This window comes from Dermacentor andersoni, chromosome 10 (genome assembly GCF_023375885.2).
Source record: "Dermacentor andersoni chromosome 10, qqDerAnde1_hic_scaffold, whole genome shotgun sequence".
NCBI classification, from domain to species: Eukaryota; Metazoa; Arthropoda; class Arachnida; order Ixodida; family Ixodidae; genus Dermacentor; species Dermacentor andersoni.
In genome coordinates this window covers 98,426,285-98,451,425 of record NC_092823.1, presented here as the reverse complement: position 1 = coordinate 98,451,425, position 25,141 = coordinate 98,426,285, and the positions used below count along the sequence as shown (strand labels likewise).

Here is a 25,141-nt window from a genome sequence, read left to right as displayed (position 1 = left end):
TTTTGCAGAACCCTCGTACACAGCGTAACAAATCCACGTAAGATGTAGAATGACATGTTGAGTTTGTCCGCTTTCAATGATCTAATGGATGCCGTTGACAGAACCGCAATATCTGTTCTTGATGCAGAGCTATTAATTTGTAAACTTTATGCTTCTATCTTTTTAAGCTTTCGAATTTTTGAAAATCATTTAAACAAAGTTCAAGCAATAAACCGAAATTCCGTGTCCAACAGTCACTAGAATTTAGCTTTCTCTCTCAAATGCAACAAATTTCATTAAAATCGATTCAGGGGTTATCTCAGAAAAGCATTTTTGTGTTTTACATGTATTTGAATAGGTCGCGTGGGAGTTGGGCCCGAGCTAAAGCTTCCTCTTAAGCAGTGGCCTAGCAACAGGGGGGGGCCGGTGGGCCGTGGGCCCCGGGTGCAAGGGGCCAGTGGAGGGGGAGGAGGGGGTGTCATATACGTCTGAAGACACCCTTCTTTCCGCCGGCTACACCCCGGGGGGGGGGGGGGGGGGTGACAGAAGACCTACGGGCCCCGGGTGCCAGACAGCTACGCCACTGCTCTTAAGTGCGATAAGTTTCATTCGCATCAGCTGAGTAGCTGCTTAAAAGGCCCCTCACCAGGTCTGGCCATTTTGAGCTGCCAAGTATAGAGCATACATTGCGCGATAACGACCGTGTCTGCAAAGTATTACATCACTACATTCCGCAGAAGGACCTGAAATTTCAAACCGAACGCCGCTTTCCCTTCTTCTCGTGGTCGCCGCGCTCCAAGCCGGAGGATGATGTACACATGCTAGTGCGCCTACATACATGTGTTTGCACTGTGACGTCAGTCACGGTGACACGTGACTGCGAGAATTATCCAAGGCAACATTTGTTATTTGTGTAATATGTTGCTTGAACAGACAAAGTAAAGCTTCGAGAAATAATAAAACACACAAAATGAATTTTGCATGTTTTTCTTTTACATCGCACCGCAGCAAGAGAGATGTACTTTCGTTTCGTTTGCTTGTTCTCACATTGTGCAGTCGTGCATGCAGACACCGAAACTATGTCATTTTCTAGTGTTCCAGCGCGGAATCACGCTCTGTGATCCGCTTTTGTCTGCCTCAGTATTCGTGTAGCACTGACTTACACAGCTAGTCAGGTGTCTTTGTGCACAGCACGCAAAATTGTGTGCTGCGCAAAACGAGACAGTCACAACAGCTCACGCGCGATGCCATCAGCGGAAGTGCGCCTCGCCGGAAAAAAAAGGCGAGGAGAAAAAAAAATGAAGGTGGGGCCCATGACGTATGCATCACGCAATCCTTGAGGTCCGGTATGAGAGAACGCAGGGAAGGAATTTCGCTTGCGGAGGCTAGACGGGGTGAGTGGAGAGATTGTCTAGCTTGACAGTGGAGCTCGCCTCCTGAAATCATGGGTTCGCAGCACTGAAATATTTCTATTTCGGCTATTAATGAGCCGATTTGAAAAATTTTTGCGGCAGAACACATAACAACTTGCAGTGTATACTAAAATTTCCTATTGGGCCTGGTGAGGTGCCCCTTAAAGGGACATGCACTAAAGAGAAACGCAAGGTCTAAGAACTGATAAATAATTCCTGTAGAATTTTTTTTTATTATTTAACGGTAGGAGGTTGATTATTGCACAAACAAATCAAGGTTACATTTCTCGAATTTTGCACCATAACTTCAGGGCCGGTACCTGTCTGATGTAGTAGATTCGAAGGTATCTTTTCATGCTGGCCGTTGTGAATCAGTAAAAGTTCATGAAGCTTGCCAAGTTCAGTCTTTGGCTCTTTAGGAATACAGTGTAGCACATCTTTTACGATAAAAAATGAACTAGGCCCATGCAGACTCCATCAAAATGCATGACCTCATGGCACACGCTCGTGAGGGAACTTCAATGTGGCTTCACAACCCATCTTTCGTCCCTGCATGTTTCTGGCTTAATAACCGTCTTTTCACGATACGACTGTCGTTCTTGGTATTGTGAAGGGGTGATCTAATAATACAGCTAAAATTATTTTTCTTTTTAGTGTCACTTTCCAAGTCCAATATTGCATTTACCTTGCACTTGAATCGGAAAACCACAGTTGGGTCAGAGCTAAATTGTTCTCGAGTGCATGGCCAGCAGATGATGAAAACAAAAAGGCACGAGTGAAGGTCAGAGAATGTAGCTTTTCACCATGTACACAGAGCACTCAACCTATTGAATATGAGACGTGCGATTGCAGTTTAAGATTGCAAAATATTGCTAGCACAAGCACAAAAATAAAACGCCACAAGGTGCTCGCACACACCAAATTAGAGCTCTCACATTTGTTAGGTCGATATGACATTTCACAAGGTGAGTATTAAAAGAGCTCTAAAGAGAACATCTATGTGCTGAAGAAACATGATGATGCACCTTTCTTGTCAACGCTGCTGTTTTATGATGTAGCACCATTGCAGACATCAGGTCCTTAAACTGCATACAGCAGGAGGTTTTTGAAGGTTCAACTGTTCCAGAGTTAACTTCAAAGTTGCCTCATAAAAGTACCCCGTGCATTTGTCACATGAGCCCTGTCCATCTGCACTGCCTTGCAGACTCTGCTTGTGTTACTTCGGCAGCAGTGGAGTAAGACTGCATCTGCTGCCAGAGGTAGGGTGCTCCTTTTCAGTCTAGAAAGAAAAGACAAGAGAAGGTATATGACAAATGCAGGACGCAGCTTCGGCAACAGCAGTTTGTCAGAGCAAGGAGAGCAGCACCAAAGACAAAGAAATGCACTTAAGAAAACAGAGATCTCGGGTGGTCTGATGCCATGAGGAAATATGTAGGCATAGGATGGAGTTGGCCGAGGCAGGATGCAGGTTCTGGAGGTTAACACAACACTGGTGCATATCAACAGGCTTGGCCAGCATGTTACACAGAGAATGATAAAAGGAAGCATGGTGTTCTAATTTGTCTCTCGTCCCTGAGTAACATTGTGCAGGCTAAACCTGTCCGTTTCTGGAGATGTTTGCCTGACCTTGTGCCTAGCATGTCCTGTACTCTCTGTAAGGCGATGCAGTGCATGCAGCAGATAACTGGTGATCTACTAGAGGAACAGAATGGAAAGAGCAGTCAGGGATGGGAGAGATGATGTGACGAAATTAGAAAACATGCAAGCATAGGATACACTTCGTCGACGTAATGGTCACCCAGTGAAAACTACTGATAAATTCCAGTGTCATGCAGTGGACGTAAAAGAGGTAGATGAATATGGTGACACATAGTATGCAACTCCAGGTGATAAGGGTGACATGCGAAATGACAGTTACATACCTAATGCCGTGCAGAGAATGTATAAAAACGCACACCATTCTTTCTGATTAGCTAAAATGAAAACTGACAAGTTGGAGTACACATTTGCATAGTGAGAAACAAACATTATACAGAGGATAGAAAGTTAATGATATAATAGTTATGTATACCCTCTCATAAAACCATCATGTATATCCTTTCACACAAGTCATTCATTAAGCATAACACGTCCTCACGCACATATTGTCATTTATGCACCTTATTATTTTCACATACAACCAGACAGGAACCACCTTGCTTATGATGTCCCAGCCATCACCAGTTCATCTGTCATTGCAGATGGAAGTTACCTCGCACCATCCACTGAAACAAAGGGCACAGCACATAGCATTATTGTGATCAGCATTGCTTGCCTACTTCATGCACTTTGAGTCTTTCTATTATCTAGCCTCCTACATCGACTCAGTGACCCAAGTCTAGATTGGGCCCCTAGGTATGTTACTCATGGCCATGGTGCCGCCGCAGTCGTTCCATCGTCATCATTCTAAGTTTGTTATCTGACTCTCATGTCCTCATCTACAGTCATCATCACTGTTATAGCATTGTCGTCATGCCATCATCGTCATACAGTCATTAACATATCACTGTCATCGTGCTGTTATCGTACCATCGCCATTACTTCAGAAATGTCATCCCGTTGTCATTCCATTGATGTCATTCCTTCTTCGTCATTCAGTCTAATTGTTTATTAATTAATTATTTCTTTAAAACTTCCTTACAGGCCTCATATAAGGCATTGTCATGATTATGCCACGATTATCATGCCATTGTTATACCATCATCATGATGCCATCATTGCCATTCCAGATTCATCATCTGATTCTCATCATACCGTTGTCATCTTGCTGTTATCATACCAGTGACATCATTTCATAAACATAATCCCATTGTAGTCATACCACCAAAATTGTAGTCAGTCATTGTAGTCATACCACCAAAAATATGTGTTGCACAATGGCGGCTGGTTTCCTAAGGTCAGCTTCACCACACGGTTTTTCAATACATCCGTGTAATGAAGTAAAGCATACAAATGCAGTGAAGATGGCTTTGGATCCGTACATGATTGCACTGCGCAGGCAATTTTTGGCCCATTAGTTGTGAAAATAAAAAGAGGCGTATGAGAACTGGGTAAATATCATAATGAGACGTTAGCTATGGTTATTGGTTGAAAATATTCCTAGGACAGGCCTGAAATAGGTGTTTTCATCTGGAGATTAGATGTGTTCAACGCATTCATTGTCCCCTAAGCTCCGTTGATACAGACGGTGTCACTAACGAGGTCACTATTATAGAGAGAGAGAAGTCACAAGGAAAAGGCAGGGAGGTTAACCAGACTGAGCCTGGTAGGCTACTATTGGGGTCACCATCAGAGTCACGCACTTGCGTGTTGACTGGCCAAGTTTCAATTATCCGGCAAAGGCCAATTTTAGGATCGAAATAACAAACTTTTGGGCTCGTAAAAATTAGTCAGTTTTTGTAACGTGCACTCACTTGTTCATGCACTCACTCTTTCACCTTTCTATAGTTATGACAGAGCTACTTAGGCAGTCTGCTGTGAAGCTGCAATAAGAAGTCTTAGTAGGCAAAAAACCCCTTTACGTTAGTACAAAATTATATGGGAGAGCGCAACTGAACAACCTTTTCCTGCTACTATGTTGACAGTGAATCTGACTACCAGCTGATTCCGTCCGCCACCTGTGGTTTACTTTTTCCAGCTTAAAAACATGTACCTGCTTTTTCGTGTGGCTCAGAGCCAGTGTCTTGGAAGTTGACAAGATCTTCGGTATCTGTCCAGCTGTTCACCCTGGTAACAAAGGTAGCAACAGGTAGCGTCTGGGTTGACCTGTTGATCCCCGAGGGCCCGACTGCAATATCTGCTCTGTCAATGAACTGTGTTGCCGTTCGCGAATGCACAGCCTTAGCCGATACAAAAGCCATGGAGCCATGTTGGTTGCTGGAGGCAGGTTGCTTTCTTTTGGCCTGCACAGAGAAGAGAACAAAGCAGATTCAAAAACGAGACTCGTTGTCATACCTTCCACGTTTTTTACCAATGTAAGTCTACCTAGCACATCACACAAGCAACTTGTCTCATATGAAGTTAATAATACTTTCAAGTTATGATGGCTTCGCAGTTATTTAACAGCGACATTCCTGAATCGAATACTACCAAGATATTTACTCATGGTTATAAAGTTTTCGTGGAGTCCATTTGGTAAAAAAAAAAAAGGTTTATTTACATTGTTATATAAATCCATGTAATGTGAATCACAACTGGACATCCAATCTACTGAGGAGCTTGTTAGTGACAAATACTTTTAGTTATCTGCTATATACACACAGTAAGAAAACAAGAGAACTGCACTTTACCGGATGCACATAGTGTGTTGCATTCACTGAAGACGATTAGTATAAAACAGCACCACATTTTCTAAACAATTTGTAAGTACAAATATGGTGTGACCTGAATACAGCAGAATGGAATGTTATAGTGGACCTGCATACAGTGAATTAATGGCTGTAGTGATTTTGTTAGTGTTCACGACATGCATATACTAAGGAAGATTAAAGGATTGGTAAAGTAAAAGGACGATGACTTCCATTTGATATTATTTTCATGAAGAATTTAACATATACACCAACAAGAGAAAACAAGGCAAAGGAGAGCAACTGATACACATCAAATTACATGTTTCTAGCACGTGTTCACAATTGCCTCAACACCCGGCAAGATATTCAAATTCTCATTCTGAAGGTGCAAAAGAAGGAGCACAAACACACACCACCAAGCTTATTTATCATTTCAGCCTCAATAATTTCATAGGTTAGCTACGTCCAATGCTTTCCTATCACTCTGCATTCATTAAACGGAGGTGCGCAATCGCAGCATTGGATGCCCAAATGACTCTCCACAGCATTGCAAACATTGTGGTGCTACCACAAGTGGTCAGCATTTGCCAGTCTGCCGAACACCTCTTTTTCAACATGATGGTGGCATTCAATCTAAAGCACTGAATATAGCACACTTACACTATGCCTGTCCATTTTCCTTAGCATGCGTGCTGTGAACACTATCAAAACGCACCATTACCAAGTTGGCCAAGCTTCAACCCTTGCAGGCTACAATAGAGGAAAATGCCAGTCCCATGTACATTCCCATAGGCATTCATGTATTTCTTACCTGATAAAGACGAGTAAAGACACCTATAATGAAGAAACAGATATGTGAATTAAAAGAAAAGGGCATTTCTTTACTGCATCCAGAATGACCTGGAGAGCTGAGCTTAGAATAAAAAAAGGGCTATCTTCCTGATGATGATGGAGTAAGCAATGATCACACACACCACACACCATTGTTTCAGCACATCGTTCCATTAGCTACGACAACTCGTCTGTGCAGGAGTCATATATCGATAAGTCTGCACTTTCAATGGCACTTCTCCACAGGGCACTCCAACATAAGTGCGTTTATCCCTTGCATTCGTACAAAAATTAATAGACTAGCCATAACTATTTAATTTTTATTCAAAATTTCTAATGTTCATACACCCCTGTGAGTGCCAGCACATGTGTGCACATGCACACTCGCATGCGCTGTGAGCACAGACGGACTCACCACTGGTGGCAGCCTTGCCATGTGTGCTAGGGAACGGAGCCAGCCGTCCACCATAGGTCCGCCGTAGTCTTCTGCAATGTTGCTCATGCTTCTCTGTTCGATTCACATTCTTGGAGCAAAGTAAGCACTACCCATCACATGTGTGTAGTGGACAAACCTTCAAAGCATGTCAAAGAACTGTTGTGCGGCGGGGTGCTCAAATTTGCAAAAGCTTGCGGGCGACACAATTTTAATAATTCGCTGTGAGGTCGGACGAGTGGAACCAACGGCAGCAACGAATCTCTGCTGTTCTCACAGTTTCTTTCGTAATCACGGTGTTTGTTGCACTTGATCATGTTTACATGTCTAGACAATGAAGTTGATCAAGACCTGCCCAGATCTCGGTTTGGTTTATCCACAGGGAAGATGCGGGTTAAATGCATTTCGCTTAGCTTCTGAATGCCACTTGCCGATTCTTTACCGTGTTGCTCTAGCTCGGGCGCACAACTCTACGAGTGCATCATGCTATGTGTTGAAGTTGGTCAGACAATTGCAAGGACTGATTTTGTCGGTTTTATCCAGCCCGTCAAATTGCTGCACCAGCTGACATGCAGATCCTGTTTTGGGTCTATTTTATGCATGGCTTCGCGCTTCCTGAACTGCTGATAGTCCCTGCATGCAGAAGTATTTCTTTAAGTACGAGGTTCTTGCCTCGCCTCGTTTGTAAGGGGCTTAAATCACACTGGTTTAATCAGAACGATTACAGGCAAGTGATTCTTTACCAGGTTTATTCGTTTCACCCGAGAACGTCTTCACTACTGTGGTTGCTTGGGAAATATGTTAGAAAGAGGTAGCTCAAGGTGAGGATTGCTATTAGCTGCTGCATATAGTAGTGCTATTCTATTTTCGCGGAAACATTCACATCAAGTTTGCAGTTTTTACACCTTGCTGCTGTCTATGCAGACTTACCCTGCAGAGCACTTTGTTTGTTTCACAGCTGAGTGCCTTTTTGTATGCACATTTTGTTCTCAATTGACTTCTTATTTTTTGTGGCATAGGAGCACAATGCCTACGCTGTAAAGCACTAAACCCGGCCTTGCCATTAGTGCCCATTTACCTTAGCCAGCATTGCTCCACTTTTAGATATATTGCGTGGATTCTCTCTTCTATAACATTCAAAAAGAAACTTGGAAATTGGCAAGAATTTTTAGCTCTGTATGTTTACAATCAGGTAAATAAGAGGATTTAAAATTGCAGAGGCTGCAGGAGGAAGAGCGATTCTCGACGTACACAGTGGAATTGCATCGGTGGCGCAGATCGGACTCTTTTAATCCCAAACCCCATGAGAGCAATTTTGTGCATGACGGCGAGGGCTTCGAGCGGAGAAACAGGCCGTCATGTGAACAGAGCGCTCGTTCTTGTCGCTCGATCACTCGGTTCTGGAAATCTAGAATTCGTCACTCATCAGCTGGAAGTGCTATGAGCGACTAGCCAATAGGGCGAAGCTGAAACTGGATGTACATCAGTCAAGTACTACCGACTGTCGCATAGATTAAGCAAACTACTAAATTTTGATACTTGCAAGTATAAAAATTGTATGGGCACTTTGCTGAGCTAAACTGCGCTAGGCGAAAGCCTTTCTATGGCTGCCTCTGTTGCTGTTGTCTGAACTGCTCTGTTTGATTGAAATGCACTGTGATATTGAATAAATCATTTATTGGCTGATTCAACTGGTACTTGTTCTTTTGGCTGATTCGGCTGGTACTTGTTCTTCTGTTGTTGCTGGAGCTTGTTCCGAAGGCGTCGTCGTAGCTTGCATTCTGCCTCTTTAGCCTTCACCCAGGAAACTGGTTGAGTCGCTTCAGTCGCGTCCGTTCACTAGCTTTCAACCTTCTTGTGTTGGGAGACTCTGGAAGACGCTGTTCCTTTCCACTCGAATGTTGTCGCTGAGCCTGCTGCGACTTGAGCTTACATTCGTCAGCGCGAGCGCACTTGGTTGCTAGAGAAACGGGAGCACTTTGGAGACATCCGACTGGCTCGGCTAGCAAGGAGCGTCTGCCGATGCCGTTTTGGAGCGCGAGGGGTGGCACCATCTACTAGGCGCATGCAAAGTATGCGCACCACTCCAATGACGTCACCAGCGCCCCCTAGCAGAGTGTGACATGTTCTGTGAACGGATGCCGCCGTGGCTGCCAGCATGAGCCATTAAATGCTTTCGCCTTAATAATCTACTGCGAGACCTTTAGAAATACTTATGCTGCTCTTTACAGTAACACATCTACTTAAATTAATAAAGTATGCATCACGCCAATTTCGGCCCATATTGGCTGCCCTCGTAACGATAACACCTGGGAGACGTCGCTCAAAGTCGCTCGCGTGGGTTACGACTTCTAGGCGATGAGTGAACCCGATAGCCTTCTCCATCACGTTGCTTGTCACTGTCAGGCAAAAGATCGCTTGCATGGGGTTTACACCCTATCCACCCGTGTTTTGTAAATTCCTTGACCAGTATACGCATTTCCATTAACAAATTCGCAATTACTATTCTTGTGGTGAGTTTGAAGGCACTTATTCAGCAACGTCACATGTATTCATCAGTAGCAAGTTCACTACAAAGTATGCAGGCATCGCACTCTGTAGAGTTCTATGTAATATAAGTCTGCCCCAACGACATGTACCCATTATTTAGGTACACAAACAGCATTACGACAGGGATACAATTAAATGAAAAAACAATCGAAATGTCAAACTAGTGTGCAAAACGAAGCGGCTACTTAATACGAACTTCACTTCATATGACTGGGCTTTGTTGCGCTTGTCTGCGGAACACACATGGCACGTATGCGGACTGGGTTGTCCCACATTTTGGTAACATTGCGTACATGTGCGCTCTAACAGAGGCCTGCACCTTTTCTGCAGCTGCCACCGCTGCAGTAGCGGTCTGGCACCAGAACAAAGGGGAAACTGCTGCCAGAAGCTTCCACCATCCCTGCTGCAAAACGTTGTCGTCTGCTACTGCATCCCGAACGTACAGGCTAGCCCGCTAGGTGGCCATCAGTAGCGCCACTATGGGCGGTGCACTACACGCATTCAGATCCTTATGTGTACGGGCGCTCTTTTCGCAGGCCTTACCTGTTTCCGTCGCTCCCTCCGGGCAGCGGCAGCACGCGCTCTCTTCGCCGCTCGGCGCCGTCGCTTCGATGTCGCATGCCGTTCCCGCTCTGCCGCTCTCTGCTCCTCGCTCTGATTTTGCCAGCGTTCTCGAGCGGCTGCCGCGTGCCGTGCTCGCTCAGCTGCACGTTCTTCTTCGCTTTGTCTCTGTCGCCGTTCGCGAGCTGCCGCGGCGTGGCGCTCTCTCTCGTAAGGCCGATGAACGAACACTGCGGCGCCTGCAGACAAACACCCTGTTGTGTCCTGCAATAGCAAAACATTTTGACCCAAAAGTTGATGGGCGATGCCCTCACTGTGGGGAAGACTCCGATAACTTTCACATGGTGTGGGCGTGTCAGATGAATCCGTCGCTTCCCCCCAACCCTTCCCCCACTAGAGAGGCATGGGAGGCAGCCCTACTCAATTGCTCGGCGCTGGAGTCCCAAAGGGCTCTAGTCCAACGGGCGCGGGTAGCAGCTTCGTCCAGTGGGGTCCCAGACTAAGGACTCCACCTATGTAAAGGGCCATGTTTGGCCTGCAAACTCTCAATCCGTTGAATAAACGTTTTTCATCCATCCATCCATCGACCACCTTCTCTTCTTCGCTTCGATTTCTCCGACGCTCTCGGGCAGCGGCCGCGTGTTGTTCCCGCTCGGCCGCTCGCTGTTCTTCGCTCTTGTTCTGTCGCCGTCGTCTCGCCGCCTCTGCACGTCTACGCTTGTGTTCGAGCTCTTCTTGTTCAGTGCGCGGCCTCTTCTTTCTCGGCATAGCCTGCGCTGGCACATATCCCCGCCCTTAAACGCATGTCACGATGATGCTGTGGTAATGCCGTCAATGTTAGAGCCTAAAAAATATACGGCCTTCTATCTCCATTGCGTAACGCGCCCGCGTATGAGCTCGTGGGGTGTAATCATCGCAACTGTTTACCAATGACGTGACAAAGTTTTCTAGCGACCGCGCACGAAACTAAAGGAAACTGAACGTGCTCCTATGGCTTGGCTCGAACTCGACTGACTGCGGCCAGCTTTGGCTAGTGCACATTTTTGCCGTTGTCGTCTGCTAAGTGTGTGACGAGTGTGTTCCGTCCTCCACAGTGTTCACGCTGCACATGCGAGCAGGGGACGTATTCTAGGGCGACCACTTTCGGCCATGCTTTCGACGATACTGGCGGCTTGGCCATCAGGCGTGCCTGGTTGAGCAAACGCGGATTAGCTGATTGGCTCGTTGAGCACTACGTCACGCGAAGGCGATAGTATCAGTGATAGTATCGCCGAAAGTGATCTTCCGAGAATTCGACCCCTGACGATCTCGCGATGCCGCCGCCGCAGGAAAGTCTCGTCGCTGCAATACATTGTTTGGACAGTTATGTGGTCCAACTGGAGAACGGAGGGCCATCGCCAGGACCTTCGCATCTACTGAACGATGCTGAAAGGGCAAAAGCCCGGAGAGCAGCTGCACGGGAACGGATGCGTGCTTTTCGAGAGCGCCAGGCAGCAGACGCCGCCGCTCGAGGTGGGCCTGATGGGCCTTCGCGTCTGACCATTGGCAATGGTCTGACCGAGGCCGAGAGGGCAGAAGCCCGGAAAGAAGCTGCCCGGAAGCGGAAGCGTGCTTTCCGAGAGCGCCAGGCAGCAGACGCCGCAGTTATACAAGCTCAAAGAGAAGCGGACCGGGAACGGAAAAGAGCCGCGCGGAAGCGACAGTTAGAATTGGACGATGGAGTCTTACAGGCCCTCAGGGAAGCGGATCGCGAGCGCAAGAGGGCCGCAAGGAAGCGCCAGGCGGAAGCAGTCGCACAAGCCCGAAGAGAAGCGGATCGCGAACGCAAGAGAGCCGCGAGAAAACGCCAGGCGGAATATAGTGTCGTCGCACATGCCCGTAGAGAAGCGGACCGGGAACGGAAAGAAACCGTCGCAAAACGGCAAGCAGAAAAGAACACCAACGGCAGCAGTGGCAGCAAAGACTCGAGGTGGGAGGAGGCACACTTAGCAAGCGGGTTCAACATCAGCAACCAGTTTGGAGCCCCCTGCGATGTGTGCAATCGCCCGTGCTACCAAAACAGTATATGGCCACCGCTCCCAATGTATGCGGATTTGCTGGTGCAGCTGTTACCTGGAAGGGACACTGGTGCTATCCACGCGTGCGCCTCATGCCGGACGACCCTGCGAGATAACGAGACAGCCGATTTTTCTCAGACCGCCCGTGCGGTCTCTCCACTGCGTGTACGTATAGTGTCCGTGAAGAGCTTTAAGATCTTCCATGTTGGAGGAACTTTCTTGCAGCTTGGGGAGTTGAAACGTTTTCAAGTGAGGGCGGGTGACTATATATATATGATCGCATTTAGTCTGCATCCATGTACGATTGCAAGTTCTTTATTATTTCGATATCAAAGAGTCGCTGAAGTGTTTTTTCCACTATGCACACCCACCGCCCTTTCTCACAATATACTGTACTCTCATTTTAATGCTTCAGAGTCGCTTTGCTGCGTCTCGCCTCGACGGGTTGTGTAGTTTGAAGATCTGAACATTTGTTGCTGCGCATGCTTGAATGCATTGCATGGATCGCAATTCAGTTCGTATAAGCCACCCATCAAAGTTTTACAGAACTTCTACTTACAGCTACGATTAAACAATTACAGCGAGAGCAACACTGTGGTTCTAACGCCACTAAACGACCTTGTAAATGAAGTGTGTTTGAGGCGGGATCAATTAAGGGGTTTGTTAATGGTGCGTTATTTAGGGTCGCAAAGCCAGAATCTAATAATAAGGCACACTAAATGGAGGGAACTTGGAATTAATTTTTGGCCACTTAAGGTTCTTTAACAGGCATGTGGCCGAACCCATTTGGTCTACACAGGTGTGCCTCACCATCTAGGACAGTAAATAGCCACATTTTTCACAACAGGGTTTGTAGTGACTGCTACTGGCTACGTGCATAAAACACCTTTCTCGCCTCCTTCAGCACGCATGAAACTGCGCAGTGGAGAATGTTCAAAAGACTGCCACAGTGCACTCAATTAACTACAAGAGCACTACACATGGGGACAGCATCAGGCAGTGCAGAGGGATCACTCAAACACCCTGTTGCTACCTAGGAGCATATGAAAGAATTGCAAACAGGTTCGTCGTGCACTTTTTCCGTAGCCAGGCAACATCGTTCAGACATCAGAGTCCATCGTATTCAGGGATTTGAACGCAGCACCGCCACCTGTCCAGGGCAGTTGTGGGGCCGGACAGGTGAGCCAACAACGGAGCCAACCAAAGCCTAGTGAGCTCAAATCACTGGAACACTGATTAAGCAAATAAAACCTGCAGAATTTCGTAATGTGGAGAAACTTTCTTCTATGGGAAGCTTGACATCCACCCGATAATAGGACAAAGGAACAACGTATAAGGCAGCTCAGATATAATTTATGATGAAATGACCATCACATGCTTACGTTTCTTCTGTGCTACCGACTGGCAGATCTATAGCTGAGAGCCTGCCTCTGAAGACGTGCTGGCACTTCTACAATGACAAAATTGAGCATGCAATCAGCCCCCAACAACCCTGGTCTCTATGTGCTTTGATCAGGCCTTTTTCCCCTGATGACCGCCCTGAATTTGCCCCTGGTGTTACCTCATTTCACATGCCGGGCCCATCCAGCATGTGGACTTTTAAGCTCATAGCCACATGCTTACTCTCATCCTCTCTCTCTCTTACAGGCTGAGAATGAGCAGTCTAGCTCTAGGTGCGGAGGCGAGTTGGTTCCTGCTGGATCCACTACAGCTGTGCAAGAAGATGCTTCTGTACAGTGTAATGGGAAAGAAGATGTTGGCGTCAAGTCTGCACAGCCGGAGCTGTTTTCATCTAGGATCGCCAAAACAATGCAGTGTGAAGATTTGACAGACTGTTGTGGTGCTCCTGCTCTTGTGCAACAGCTGCTGCCAGAGAAAGGTCCAGCACCCTGCCTTTTGGATGGATGATAATTTACTGCCCTGTGTAAAACTGTTTGGGCTTACGTCGAGAGGAACTATTTGCAAGCAGAACCATTGAAATGACCACTTCAATATAAAGTCTCTGGTAATTGGCTGAAACAGGCCATTATATCTTTTCCTGCATCTGTCAGGTGACACTTGGAAATGTCACATTTATACTGGTTTCTTTTAATTGACTTGATTACTCTATGGCATGTGCATGAGTACTCGTGATTACCATGAGTGATAGTAGCAGCTTGCCATGAAAGCTGAAGAGCCAGGAACAAATTTTGGCTTTTTGAGCAAGAAAAATAATCTTCTTAAATAAGTTCATCCCCTTCCAGTGTGATTTAAATCTGCCAAGTGAAAAAAAAACATACAAGCACAATCTAGGGCTCTCCACACTTCAAATTAACAGTTCTTTTCTCACAAAAAAGATCCATACCTGTGAAAGATTTGTTATCTGCATTAATTTTCTTTTTTTCTAACTTGCATAGTGTTCACACATTTGGACATCTCAGAAAACAGCAAAGTGCCCACCTGTTATGAGAGTAGGACACTACAAGTGCAATGTGTGCCTGTGCAAGTTTAGCCTGAGAGCCTGATCACGTGTGCTGGATGCATGACGCTTTGAATGGTTTGAACTTTTTGCCAACTCAAATGATTTCACAATTATCTCAAGTGTGGCACATTGGCACCTTCTTTTTTTAGATAACCACATGCATGCTGCACGCAGGGGCACTTCAAATACATGTACAACTCCGAGTATTGGGGAACCTAGAATTAGGCAGGCACACCTGGCCACAAAAATTTATAGACCATGGGATTTTAGTTCAATTGCCGAGCAGCCTGTAGCAGCAGCCAGTAAAACCACATACGACAATGTTAGCACATTCTAGTCAAAGCCCCAAATGCAAATACCAGGCTGCGTTATGAGGTTGTGGAGATATTCAGCTTTTTTCTCAGATTTCGTGGTCCGTAATATTTTGTGGCAGGCTGTACATTAGCAGGGTTTAATGCAAACACCACAGCGAAAAAGTGATTCTTTGGCGTACCAACAGAGCCCTTAGACAATTGAAATCATTTCATTAAAATGTAGTTCCATAAGTGCCCAGCATCAGTGCATGGCTCCCCTGCTCCATCTGCTCTGATCATCATTTCCTCAGCACCTCTGGTGTAGCAGCTTTGGTGGCTACACAGAATGTGCTATGTGTTGTCTACTATACTGTCGGAATTTAACAGACTTAAGGGAAAATGAGGCATCCACCCATTTGTAGCAATTGCTACAGAGGAAACCTATGCGGGTTCCTCGAAAGAAAAGCCTCGCAGTAGAAGAAAAATTCGTACTGGTCCGGGACTCGAACCCGGGACCACCACCTTTCCGGGGCGGCCGCTCTACCATCTGACCTAATCAGGCGGCTAGCAGATGGCAGGGTAAAGTCGAATTTGTCAACAACTCGAAGCAAAGGCAAGAGTTTGACGTAATAGTTCTGTGGAAATCCACAAGGTGGAGAGGAATAATTAAGGGGAAATGAGACATCCACCCATTCATAGCAATTGCTACAAAGGAAACCCATACAGGTTCCTTGAAAAAAAAGCCTCACAGTTGAAGAAAAATTCATCCTGGTCCGGGACTCGAACCCGAGACCACCGCCTTTCCTGAGCAGCCGCTCTACCATCTGAGCTAACCAGGCAGCTAGCATATCACAGGGCGAAGACGAATTTGTCAACAACTCAAAGCAAAGGCAAGAGTTTGACGTAATAGTTCTGCAGAAACCCGCAAGGTGGAGAGAAATAATTAAGGGAAAATGAGACACCCACCCATTTGTAGCAATTGCGACAAAGGAAACCCATATGAGTACCTTGAAAGGAAAGCCTCGCAGTTGAAGAAAAATTTGTCCTGGTCTGGGACTCGAACCCGGCTGCCCCGGAAAGGCGGTGGACAAAAAGAAGTACAGTTGGAAAATTATAACACGAAGAACACGGCACAGAGAAAAGTCCAAGTTAGCTTACCAGCATTATGAGGACTCCCCCTAGAGCAGTGGTTGAGCACTCGGGAACTGTTTCTTTCTTCCAGTTGAGCTTTTTCAGACCACTATCTCACTTTACCTAGAGGTTATTTGTGATGTCCACAGTAACAGGTGCTACCATATCTTGCCGCTTTTGACTGACTTAGTGATGCTTCAATTTTTCTGTGATATGTTCTTGTATTATGTACTTGAGTCTCTCTTCCTAGAAACTTAAATGATCCAAGAAATGATAAGTGTGACCTCGTTTTCCTTGACTATAACCGACACCCATAAATCACCCACTCTAGTTTGTCTGGACTTCTTATAATTGCTATATGTTTGTTGCTTAACAGTGTTCCTTTACATTAATTTTAAGATTACTTTTGCTTGAACAAGAGCATTGTCCCATTTTTCTTGTTGCTGATATTATATTTCACATTTGCTCTCTATCACTGAACTGTCGAAGCTGAGCTCTTTTTTGTTTCTATTGTATCATTTGTGTTTCACATTCTTGATCAATTGCTTGCTTGTATCTTCATTTCAAAAGCTTTGCACTTGTTTTATTTCAGTGTATTTTCTCTGTCTTGCAGTTTTTATTTTCATCATAGTGATATGTTCAAGCTCATCAAACTGGTACACCCTGTAGCAACATATTTAAACCTAGTCTCTCTGCTCATTTACATCTTGCTTAACCTGTCAGAAATTCCTTCTAACATTCACGAAGCAGTGATTCTGTCCTTTCTAAACTCGCATATGCATCTCTTAGGGAAAGGAGGTATGACCCTTTGACCAGGTACATCAACATGCTCAGAGCACAAACTCCCATTACCTCAACTGTGTTAATATAAGAGTGCACTCCAGAATAAACACTTTTTTGTTCATTACTGCTCCCCTATGCATCACATTGCAAAAAAAAAAAAAAGACAGAGCTATAAACATGCACATTGAACTTTTTCTTAGCTTCAGGGAGCAGGGGTCGTCATGATCAGAAAACCATATGGCAAGGCCACAAGGCAAAACTTGCAGTAGAAAAACGAAACTGATGAGAACAGAAAGCCAAGGTAGTAGATATTCCATGGTTCCTTTCTTGTGCTGGTTTGTATAAAATTAGCTCGTAGAGCACGTCAATTAAGAAATCAAGGCTGTGAGAGTCAAGAAACTTGCCATACAAATACAATTTTGAAAACCAAGAAACTCAATTTTTTTTTTATTAGCACAATATGTAAAGGCAAGAAAATTATTACACTCTGTAACAGCTTGATAAAGCATTGCACACATCATGCTGAGGCTGTTGGTGTGGTCCTTAATAACAGCAAGTTGCCTTTCCTGCCACTTTCATCTCCCTTTCTTTTTTTTCATTAAGAAAGTGAAGCTTATTGCTAATTTTGCGGCCATACATAATTCTGCATTTCAGTTTAACAAAAGGGTAAATTTCCCCTATGCCTTGTGCTTTTCTTGGTGTAATACAATCGTTACTAAAAATTGAGCCCCTTGATTCCCCCAGTCCTTGTACTGCATGTCGTTTCAGAGGGGAACTTGATACTCCAACAAAAGCAACTTAAAATACTGCTAGTCTACACAAAATCAACTAGTTACTAAACAACATTAGAAAACAGAAAAGCACTGCTGTCTGGCAACAAACTGTTTCAAACCACGATGACAGTTTTGGCAGAAAGCTGGCAGTACGAGGCGTAAACCAGCCGAGTCAATCACGCCGACATCAAAGGTAAGAACAATATATAGATTTATTTTAAAAATTCAGTGTTGGCAGTTTATTGCATCCTCTGGGAGGAATATTGCAAATGATTTCTCCCAGAAGAGGGATACAGAGTTACGTGTCAAAGTGGGCTCTTGCATGCTTCAAAATGTTATGGCGAATCAGGTTGCTTTTCTGGTTGCAAGCATACGAGCACTCATTGCATTTGTATGGCTTTTCGCCTCTATGGGTCATCACATGCCTCTCCAAATTTGTACGGCGCATGGTGACATAAGGGCACAAATTGCACGAAAGGAGTTCCTCAGTGGTGTGTCGTTTCTTGTGGTCTGCTAACGTGCTCCTATGAGCAGTTCTGTATGGGCACATGGTACACTGGTATGGCTTCTCTCCACTATGCGTGTGCATATGATCTTTAAGTGATTCGAATCGTCCAAACTTCCTTGTACAGACAGGGCACTCAAAGGACTTCTCTCCACTGTGAGTCAGCATGTGTCGATTCAACATTGCCTTGTCCTTTGATTCGTAGGGGCAAAGATGGCAGTGGTATGGTTCTTGAAAACGTTTAACTTTGATGGGTTGATCCATCTCTTTTGGTATTCCATTGGAGAAAATAGATGCACCTGAAGAATGCAGAAATGTTCGCGTTAATTCAATTGCTTAATTACTATACCAGCATGGACAGCGCGAAGGAGCATACAAACAGCACAGATATTGTGATCTTGCATGGATTCTATACTCCGCGTCTTATCCCTAGTTATAGGGATAAGGTTATAGTTGTAGGGGAGGTGCACAAGTTGTAAACCTTTTCAATTATGGCTTCCTGGATGTCGCCGTAATGCCTCCTGGGCTGTTGCAAGCCCATGCAAGCACCACGCATATTCGAGGGTCACCTGATTTAAGATAGAATGTTTTGCCACAGAGAGATCCTTGTTGGACATCCAAGGGATATTCACAGAATGTCCACTAATGGACATTTACACAGGTATCTGAGTAGACGTAGGATGAACACTCATAATTAAGGTTGTTCAGCATTTATAAAATAATTTAAATTGAGCCAATTAATGTGCTCACACTTGCACATGAAAATGATTGGTAAAATATCAGCAACACATTAGGTGGATCTTCGACACATAGTTACACATTTTAGTTGTCAGCCATTAGAGTGGAAATCATGTAGGGATGTGCTCTCGCAAATATGAATGACTAATATAAATATGACTGAAAGGTTAAAATCAACATTATCCACAAAAATATATTTTTGTAGATCTGGTCGAAACAAACGCATGCTATATGCTGTCCATACATACTTATGCTCTAGAGGGCAATCTACAGATATTTCTACAAACCTTTCCAACTAGAGCTCCCTGCGTGTTGCCATAATGGCTCCTGAACAATTGTGAGCCCACATAAGCACTTCTTTAGGAGTACTAAGGACTGCTGTAGCATGTGCACATTACAGAGGCACAACTGTCTAGAGAAACAATAATTAGGGTGTACAAATATTTGAAAATTTCGACTACCATTGAATATTTTTCATATTCGTATTAGATTCGAAACAAATCGAATATAGCGATGCCTGTGCGGGAGAAAACAAGGTTCTTAGCATTTATTTCCATACAATCTAAGAATATGTGTCTTCTTTTGTGCTAAACTATATTTTTGTGTTGCCGGAAAATTTTCGCCTGTAAAACGCGCTCAGCCACTACACAGCTAAGCCGTGCGGAAAAGCCAGCTTCTCAGTAGCAAGTCGCACGGGTTTGCAGACAGCAAGGGTGCATTCAGAGCGCAACGAAAAGGGTCGGGTCGGGTAAAATGGTCGGGGGCACTGCACAAAACAATCCAACTGCAATAAGAACGCGCTTTTTGGAGGTTCAGGCCCAATGGGCCGATCCTCAACAACGATGCCCCAATCCTGAGGTCATTGCTTGACAGCAAATGCGATGAATGCCAGCTAGTACAGTGTCGAATGCATCTGAGTTTACAGGGATTTGATGCTATTTAATAAGGCACAGTTTGGCAATAGCATACAGCTAGTGGGAATTACTCAACTTTCCAAGTTAACATTCGTCAAATACACAATATTTTAGTATAACAGCTAAATTTTTTACCTTATAATGTGCCTGTGATGTTCAACATGTTAAAATAACCAAACTTGCTAATAAATGAATGCACATACTATTATACAATATTCGAAGCTAAGCATTCGCAATCGATTTGTATTTGAAAATTCCGATATTCGCACATCCTACAGCAATACTCGAAAAGTCACAGGCTATATGCATGATATACTCTAGGTTAATAAATATGGCAGTATATGAAAAGTCACAATGGAATTGCCATCAAGAGTGCACACACTTCTCTCCATTCAGCAGACTGGAGTCCAGATCTAGTGAATTACAATCATTGGTTAGCTTTCATCGTCTCGATCATACGTTTGCACGATATAAAATTGCAGTAACAACACAAAGCCTTGCAAAAAGTAATTCCATAAACAGATGGGCTGTATCTACGTGATAAAAAAGACGTCAATGAAACAAACGATTATTAAAATAAAATAACAAAAAAATGCAGGCTGAATGCATTTTCGCTAGATACTACTCATCGACTGTGTCTAAGGCGTGTGCAGCAGTGTATGCCAGACCCATGTTTTCCAGGTAGAGAAAAACATACTTGCGCTTTATGAGGAGAATTTAGGTTGCAAGCATAAGTATGATGCAGAGGACTATGGGTATTGATGTTTGCTTAATGAATGAACCCTTTGGGATATATTTCTAGGACAGCTAGGATTTTTCGACCTACGACGTGGCATAACTTATTGACAGTCACACTGTTGGCAAATTCTGATTAAGAAGACAGTCAACATTGGGGAACACAATCTCTCCACTGCTATTCATTGCATTTATTTGTCATCGTATGAGCATAGAAACAGTCTGGTTCAAGCAAAAGTTGCAGCCAATTGGTGTTCACTTATCTAAACAAATTAAAAGCACATTAAATGCATCTGCAACATAATCATATCACCCCACCAAAAGAACCTCTTAATGGCAAGGTTGAATGGACATGAGAACTAAATTACCGAAAACAGCAAATGTACGTCACAAAAAGCAAAGCCACCAGGAAAGTGTGCACCATGTTTGATAATTAAAAATGTAGTTTAGTAACAAACAACCCAGATATACTCTGTATTTAGATTATGAGCCCATCACTGTCATTGTCCTACCACCTGTCACAGAGGCTTGCACACCATGGTGTGAGCTTGTCAACTCGACGAATGACACCTTCCTTCTACAGTTTGGCCAGTTACATCTTTCACCATCCCTCTGTGTGGAAGGGATATCTGCCTTGCAACCATTGGGACAAAGGGCACAACTTCAAGCTTAATGCAGATGTGGTACGCTTCCAGCATCGTACCTAGTCCTGCAAACAGTAGCATCGCAGCTGGAGGCAATAGTGGCATCACAGCGGCACTGGCGGCCGCCATAGAGTCAACGAAGTAGGCTATCCAAAGCACGACTATCACGGCATAGCTGTGCAGTTATTTAGTTGATAAAGTGGCCTAGCCAATAAGGGGTAGCAGGAAATGTATCGAGCAAGCCCAATTTACAGCATCCCCGACAAATATGCCAGCCACCAGTAGGTTTCAAGCAAGGCAGAAGATCCCGGAAAAGAGCAGGGCACAACGGGAACACCCATGCCAGAGTCCATTTTGTAGACAAGTGTGTAGCCATTTACATGTGTTGCAAAGTTCCAGCTTTCATTGAGCGACAACTCGACAGAAAGCAGCTGGATGTGTCCGAGACACTTCGTCCCGGATTGGCAACCTGATGCAAAATGTCCCCTGTTTTTGCAAAAGTTTCAGATCGCTTTTTGAGCATGACAGATTGAGTGTGAATGCTGTTCATTGCTGCAGCAACTGCACGAGCCCTTCAATCTGTCTCTAGGCTGATCACAGTGCTGGTTCTCTCTGCTTATGCAAGCTTCCCAAAACTGTAACCAGGTCACCATCTTGGTTTGATTTCGCAACACGGCATTGACATTGCCCCATTGCGAGTTTCTGGTTTGCAGTTTCTTCTTGTTTTCAGCACCTTCATGCTGTCTATATCGAGTGAGTGCATCCTGAAGCATCAGTTTTGGGTTTCAATAAAGCTAGTCGAACAAGCTAGTGGGTAGAGCAGGTCAACGACAAACCGGTCACGCATGAGGCATTCAATGTCTACTGACAAGTATTTGTACTTTTTCACCATATTATGTCAGCGAAAGGCTTGGTTCACACTTTAAGATAAGCAAGTGTATATAATGTTTCAAATGAGACACAGTTATCTTTAGGGAACTCCTCCCGAAAATAATTCCTGGGTACGGCTTTGAGTAGTAACACAATGATCATGACAGTAGAGGATGATGATCACTGGTTTTTGAGACGTGCATTCACTTGTTCATGCACTCACTCTTTCACCTTTCTATATTTTTGACAGAGCTATTTAGGCAGTCTGCTGTCAAGCTGCAATAAGAAGTCTTAGTAGGCACAAAAAAAACTTTATGTTAGTACAAAATTATATGGGAGAGCACGATTGAACAACCTTTTCCTGCTACTATGTTGACAGTGAATCTGACTACCAGCTGATTTTGTCCACCACCTGTGGTCTACTTTTTCCAGCTTAAAAACATTTACCTGATTTTTCGTGTGGCTCGGAGCCAGTATCCTGGAAGCTGACAAGATCTTCAGTATCTGTCCAGCTGTTCACCCTTGTAACCAAGGTAGCAAAAGGTGGTGTCTGGGTTGACCTGTTGATCCTGGAGGGCCCGACTGCAACATCTGCTCTGTCATTCAACTGCATTGTCATTTGCGAATGAACAGCCTTAGCTGATACAACAGCCATGGAGCCATGTTGATGGCCGGAGACAGGTTGCTTTTTTTTGGCCTGCACAGAGAAGAAAACAAAGCAGATGAAAAAGCGACACTCATACCCGTACCTTGCAAATTTTTTACCAATGTAAGTCCACCTAGCACATCACACAAGCAACTTGTTTCACATGAGGTTGATAATACTTTCAAGTTGCGTTGGCTTTACGGTTATTTAATAATGAAATTCCTGTATTGAAAACGAAGGTATTTTCTCAAACATATCCTCTTCAGGTGCGAAATAAGACAAACACAAAGGAAAATTGTGATTTCTTCAAATATTGCTTCTAAGTAGCGACCCAAACTGAGTGATGTAAATAATAACATATTTACTGAGCCAAGAAAAATGTTTTGTGATGTGAATATTTGTACACATAGTGCCTCCAGGCCATAAAGCATGTTGATGACCACTTACAAAAGGAACGACTATTTTCATGTACTGTTAATTTGTCAGAAGTACTTAAGAGTGCAGTTTGAATGTCTCTGAGCTTGCCTGTTTCAACGACTCCTACTTTTTGACATGAAATTCATAGCAGCAATACTTTGTGGCACTTAAGCAAAGGAAAACTCTGCATTCACAACAGCACACCTGAGACTTCGAAACACAGCCTGTGTTTCGGCACCTTTGCAGGAAGTTGGCATTAATGTTATTGGGCCAGTGGTTATTGCCGTCAAACCTTGTGTAGTGCCAACATGTGATTTTTGGACAGGCTTTGGAATCTGGCGCTTGGTCTTTCCCTCCTGTTTGGTGCAGTCCTGTTGCTTGCAATCAAGCTCCATGCAATATGTGATTGAAATTCCATAACATTTTTCACTTCCTTTTTGGGGAGTCTCTCTGCATTAGCGACACAATTGTTTGAAGCCAACCGTTACACACTGTGAACCAAATGAAGTGAGAGATTACTTTTACCAGCCATATCCTAAAAAGAAGATTTTTAATTGAAAAGTCGAGCTCGTCGACGCCACCCATAAATTGATTGTACTTAGCGATTACCTGCAGACAGACAATCAATGTCGGCATATTCCTTGGTTGCTTCGCTCTATCTCATCACTTTTGTGATGTTTCCTAGTCCTACAACTGTAGCGGCCATGTTGACCCGACTATTGTCGTCCCAGAGAACAATGACCATGTCTTCCTCTTCAGTAACCTTGAAGTTGCAGCTTCAGTGCCCTTTCTTTTTCAATTCTTTTTCGCTTTTCAAAAAAGTGCAAATTTGCCTGCACTTATGGGGATGCGAGCTGCTTCTGTGACGGCGCAAGCATAAACTTGTGTCAACGCGTGCCACCAACTGCATTTCAGGGAGGTCAGTCGTGTGTTCCAGCATAGAGTTTCATAGAATAATTACTGGAGGGAACTCTGGCATTGCGATCATTGAGCCACTACGGGAAGGATGGGAAGTGCATGAATTTGTCTGATCTCCATACCTGTGGATTCAGACGCTCTTGTGGCTTTGTTTTTTTACACTTTGTCTTCATTGTCCTATATTTCAATGTGATCTATACTTTTCTAACTGCAGAATATTCAGCGAACACGTACAATTGCTACTAAGTGCAGCTTCTCAACTGTTGAGGTGGCGAAGTTGAAACGTGCCAAGCATCTCAACGCGCTGGCTTGCCTGCAAGAAATTCATAAGGGCATTCTATGCCACTTGTCGATGCACGTGTCAGTGGCGTAACGGTTTCAATATCAGGCCTCTGTACTAGAGGTCCTGCGTTCAATTGCTACCATCTGACAATTTTAATAATGTCTACTTAATTATTTGATACACAGTACATTGTTGAAATCTACAAGTTTACAAGGTCGTTTGAAGCCAGAAGGACGAAGTTTAGGCAATACATGTACTTCCCATCATTCCCATGGTGGCTGAGCCACCCCAATTGCAGCTCCCATATACACTAGTGCCAAAGTTCCCTCTAGTAATTATTGTATGAAAATCTATGTGTTCCAGGGGTGGGCAACATCCAGCAGCCATCCCTGAAACACTGGTTTCTGCAGCTGCCTGCAGGTGGCTACATGAGTTTATGCTTGCGCCATCACAACAGGGGTTCAGAAAGTTTGGTTATGGGAATTCATTGTGGGTTTTTATTTCCTTTCTCTTTTTTAACATAGGTAGGACATTAGGCAATATAGTAAGAGCTTGGCTGCACAACCCAACACCCCATTACAAAGGGGACGCTTATAGCATCCATCCATCCATCCATCCATCCATCCACCAGGGGGGGGATGTGCTTGATACCCAAGAGAGGTGGCAATGGGAGTCTAATCCAAGAGTACAGACCCCTCACAGTGACTAGTGTGCTTTACAGAGTCTTCGTGCGAGTCATAAAAGACTGCCTGACTGCATGGGCTGAAGCAAAGAACACTCTCACAGAGCTGCAAAATTGCTTCCGCAGAAACAGATGCCTGGGGGACAACCTTTTGATACTGTCACAGTGCATTGAGATCGCTCGCAAGGAATCACGAG

The 25,141-nt window shown here is 44.4% G+C and overlaps 2 protein-coding genes across 3 annotated transcripts; one reads left to right on the top strand and one right to left on the bottom strand.

Moving 5' to 3' along the window:
- Positions 1-1,587: 1,587 nt before the first annotated feature.
- Positions 1,588-24,895, bottom strand: LOC129380214 (uncharacterized). Of its 2 annotated transcripts, none has more exons than XR_011890604.1 (4): positions 23,671-24,895; positions 22,446-22,695; positions 5,083-5,332; positions 1,588-2,670 (listed from the first exon to the last, which is right to left on the bottom strand). XR_011890604.1 is itself a non-coding variant. In XM_055077669.2 (4 exons), the coding sequence occupies exons 1-4, from the start codon at positions 10,860-10,862 to the stop codon at positions 2,666-2,668; spliced, it is 666 nt and encodes a 221-aa protein (XP_054933644.1). In that variant the 5' UTR covers positions 10,863-11,089; the 3' UTR covers positions 1,588-2,665. The 2 variants fall into 2 exon arrangements, 1 of the variants encoding a protein (XP_054933644.1); XM_055077669.2 differs by lacking the exons at positions 22,446-22,695; positions 23,671-24,895 and adding exons at positions 10,077-10,305; positions 10,681-11,089.
- LOC126544443 (uncharacterized) lies at positions 11,140-16,943 on the top strand. The gene is made up of 2 exons (XM_050191770.3): positions 11,140-12,316; positions 13,799-16,943. Exons 1-2 carry the CDS (start codon positions 11,408-11,410, stop codon positions 14,057-14,059), a joined length of 1,170 nt encoding a protein of 389 aa, XP_050047727.1. The 5' UTR covers positions 11,140-11,407; the 3' UTR covers positions 14,060-16,943.
- Positions 24,896-25,141: the final 246 nt, after the last annotated feature.

What these genes read in the sequence shown, in the direction of transcription:
- LOC129380214 (XM_055077669.2), bottom strand. Translation starts at nt 10,862, where the DNA reads ATGCCGAGAAAGAAGAGGCCGCGCACTGAACAAGAAGAGCTCGAACAC. An exon ending in AGCGAAGAAGAGAAGGTGGT is followed by an intron (nt 10,306 to 10,680) that starts CGATGGATGGAT and finishes TCATCGGCCTTA; the next exon opens with CGAGAGAGAGCGCCACGCCG. An exon ending in GGAGGGAGCGACGGAAACAG is followed by an intron (nt 5,333 to 10,076) that starts GTAAGGCCTGCG and finishes TTCTCTGTGCAG; the next exon opens with GCCAAAAGAAAGCAACCTGC.
- LOC126544443 (XM_050191770.3), top strand. Translation starts at nt 11,408, where the DNA reads ATGCCGCCGCCGCAGGAAAGTCTCGTCGCTGCAATACATTGTTTGGAC. An exon ending in GTGCGGTCTCTCCACTGCGT is followed by an intron (nt 12,317 to 13,798) that starts GTACGTATAGTG and finishes TCTCTCTTACAG; the next exon opens with GCTGAGAATGAGCAGTCTAG.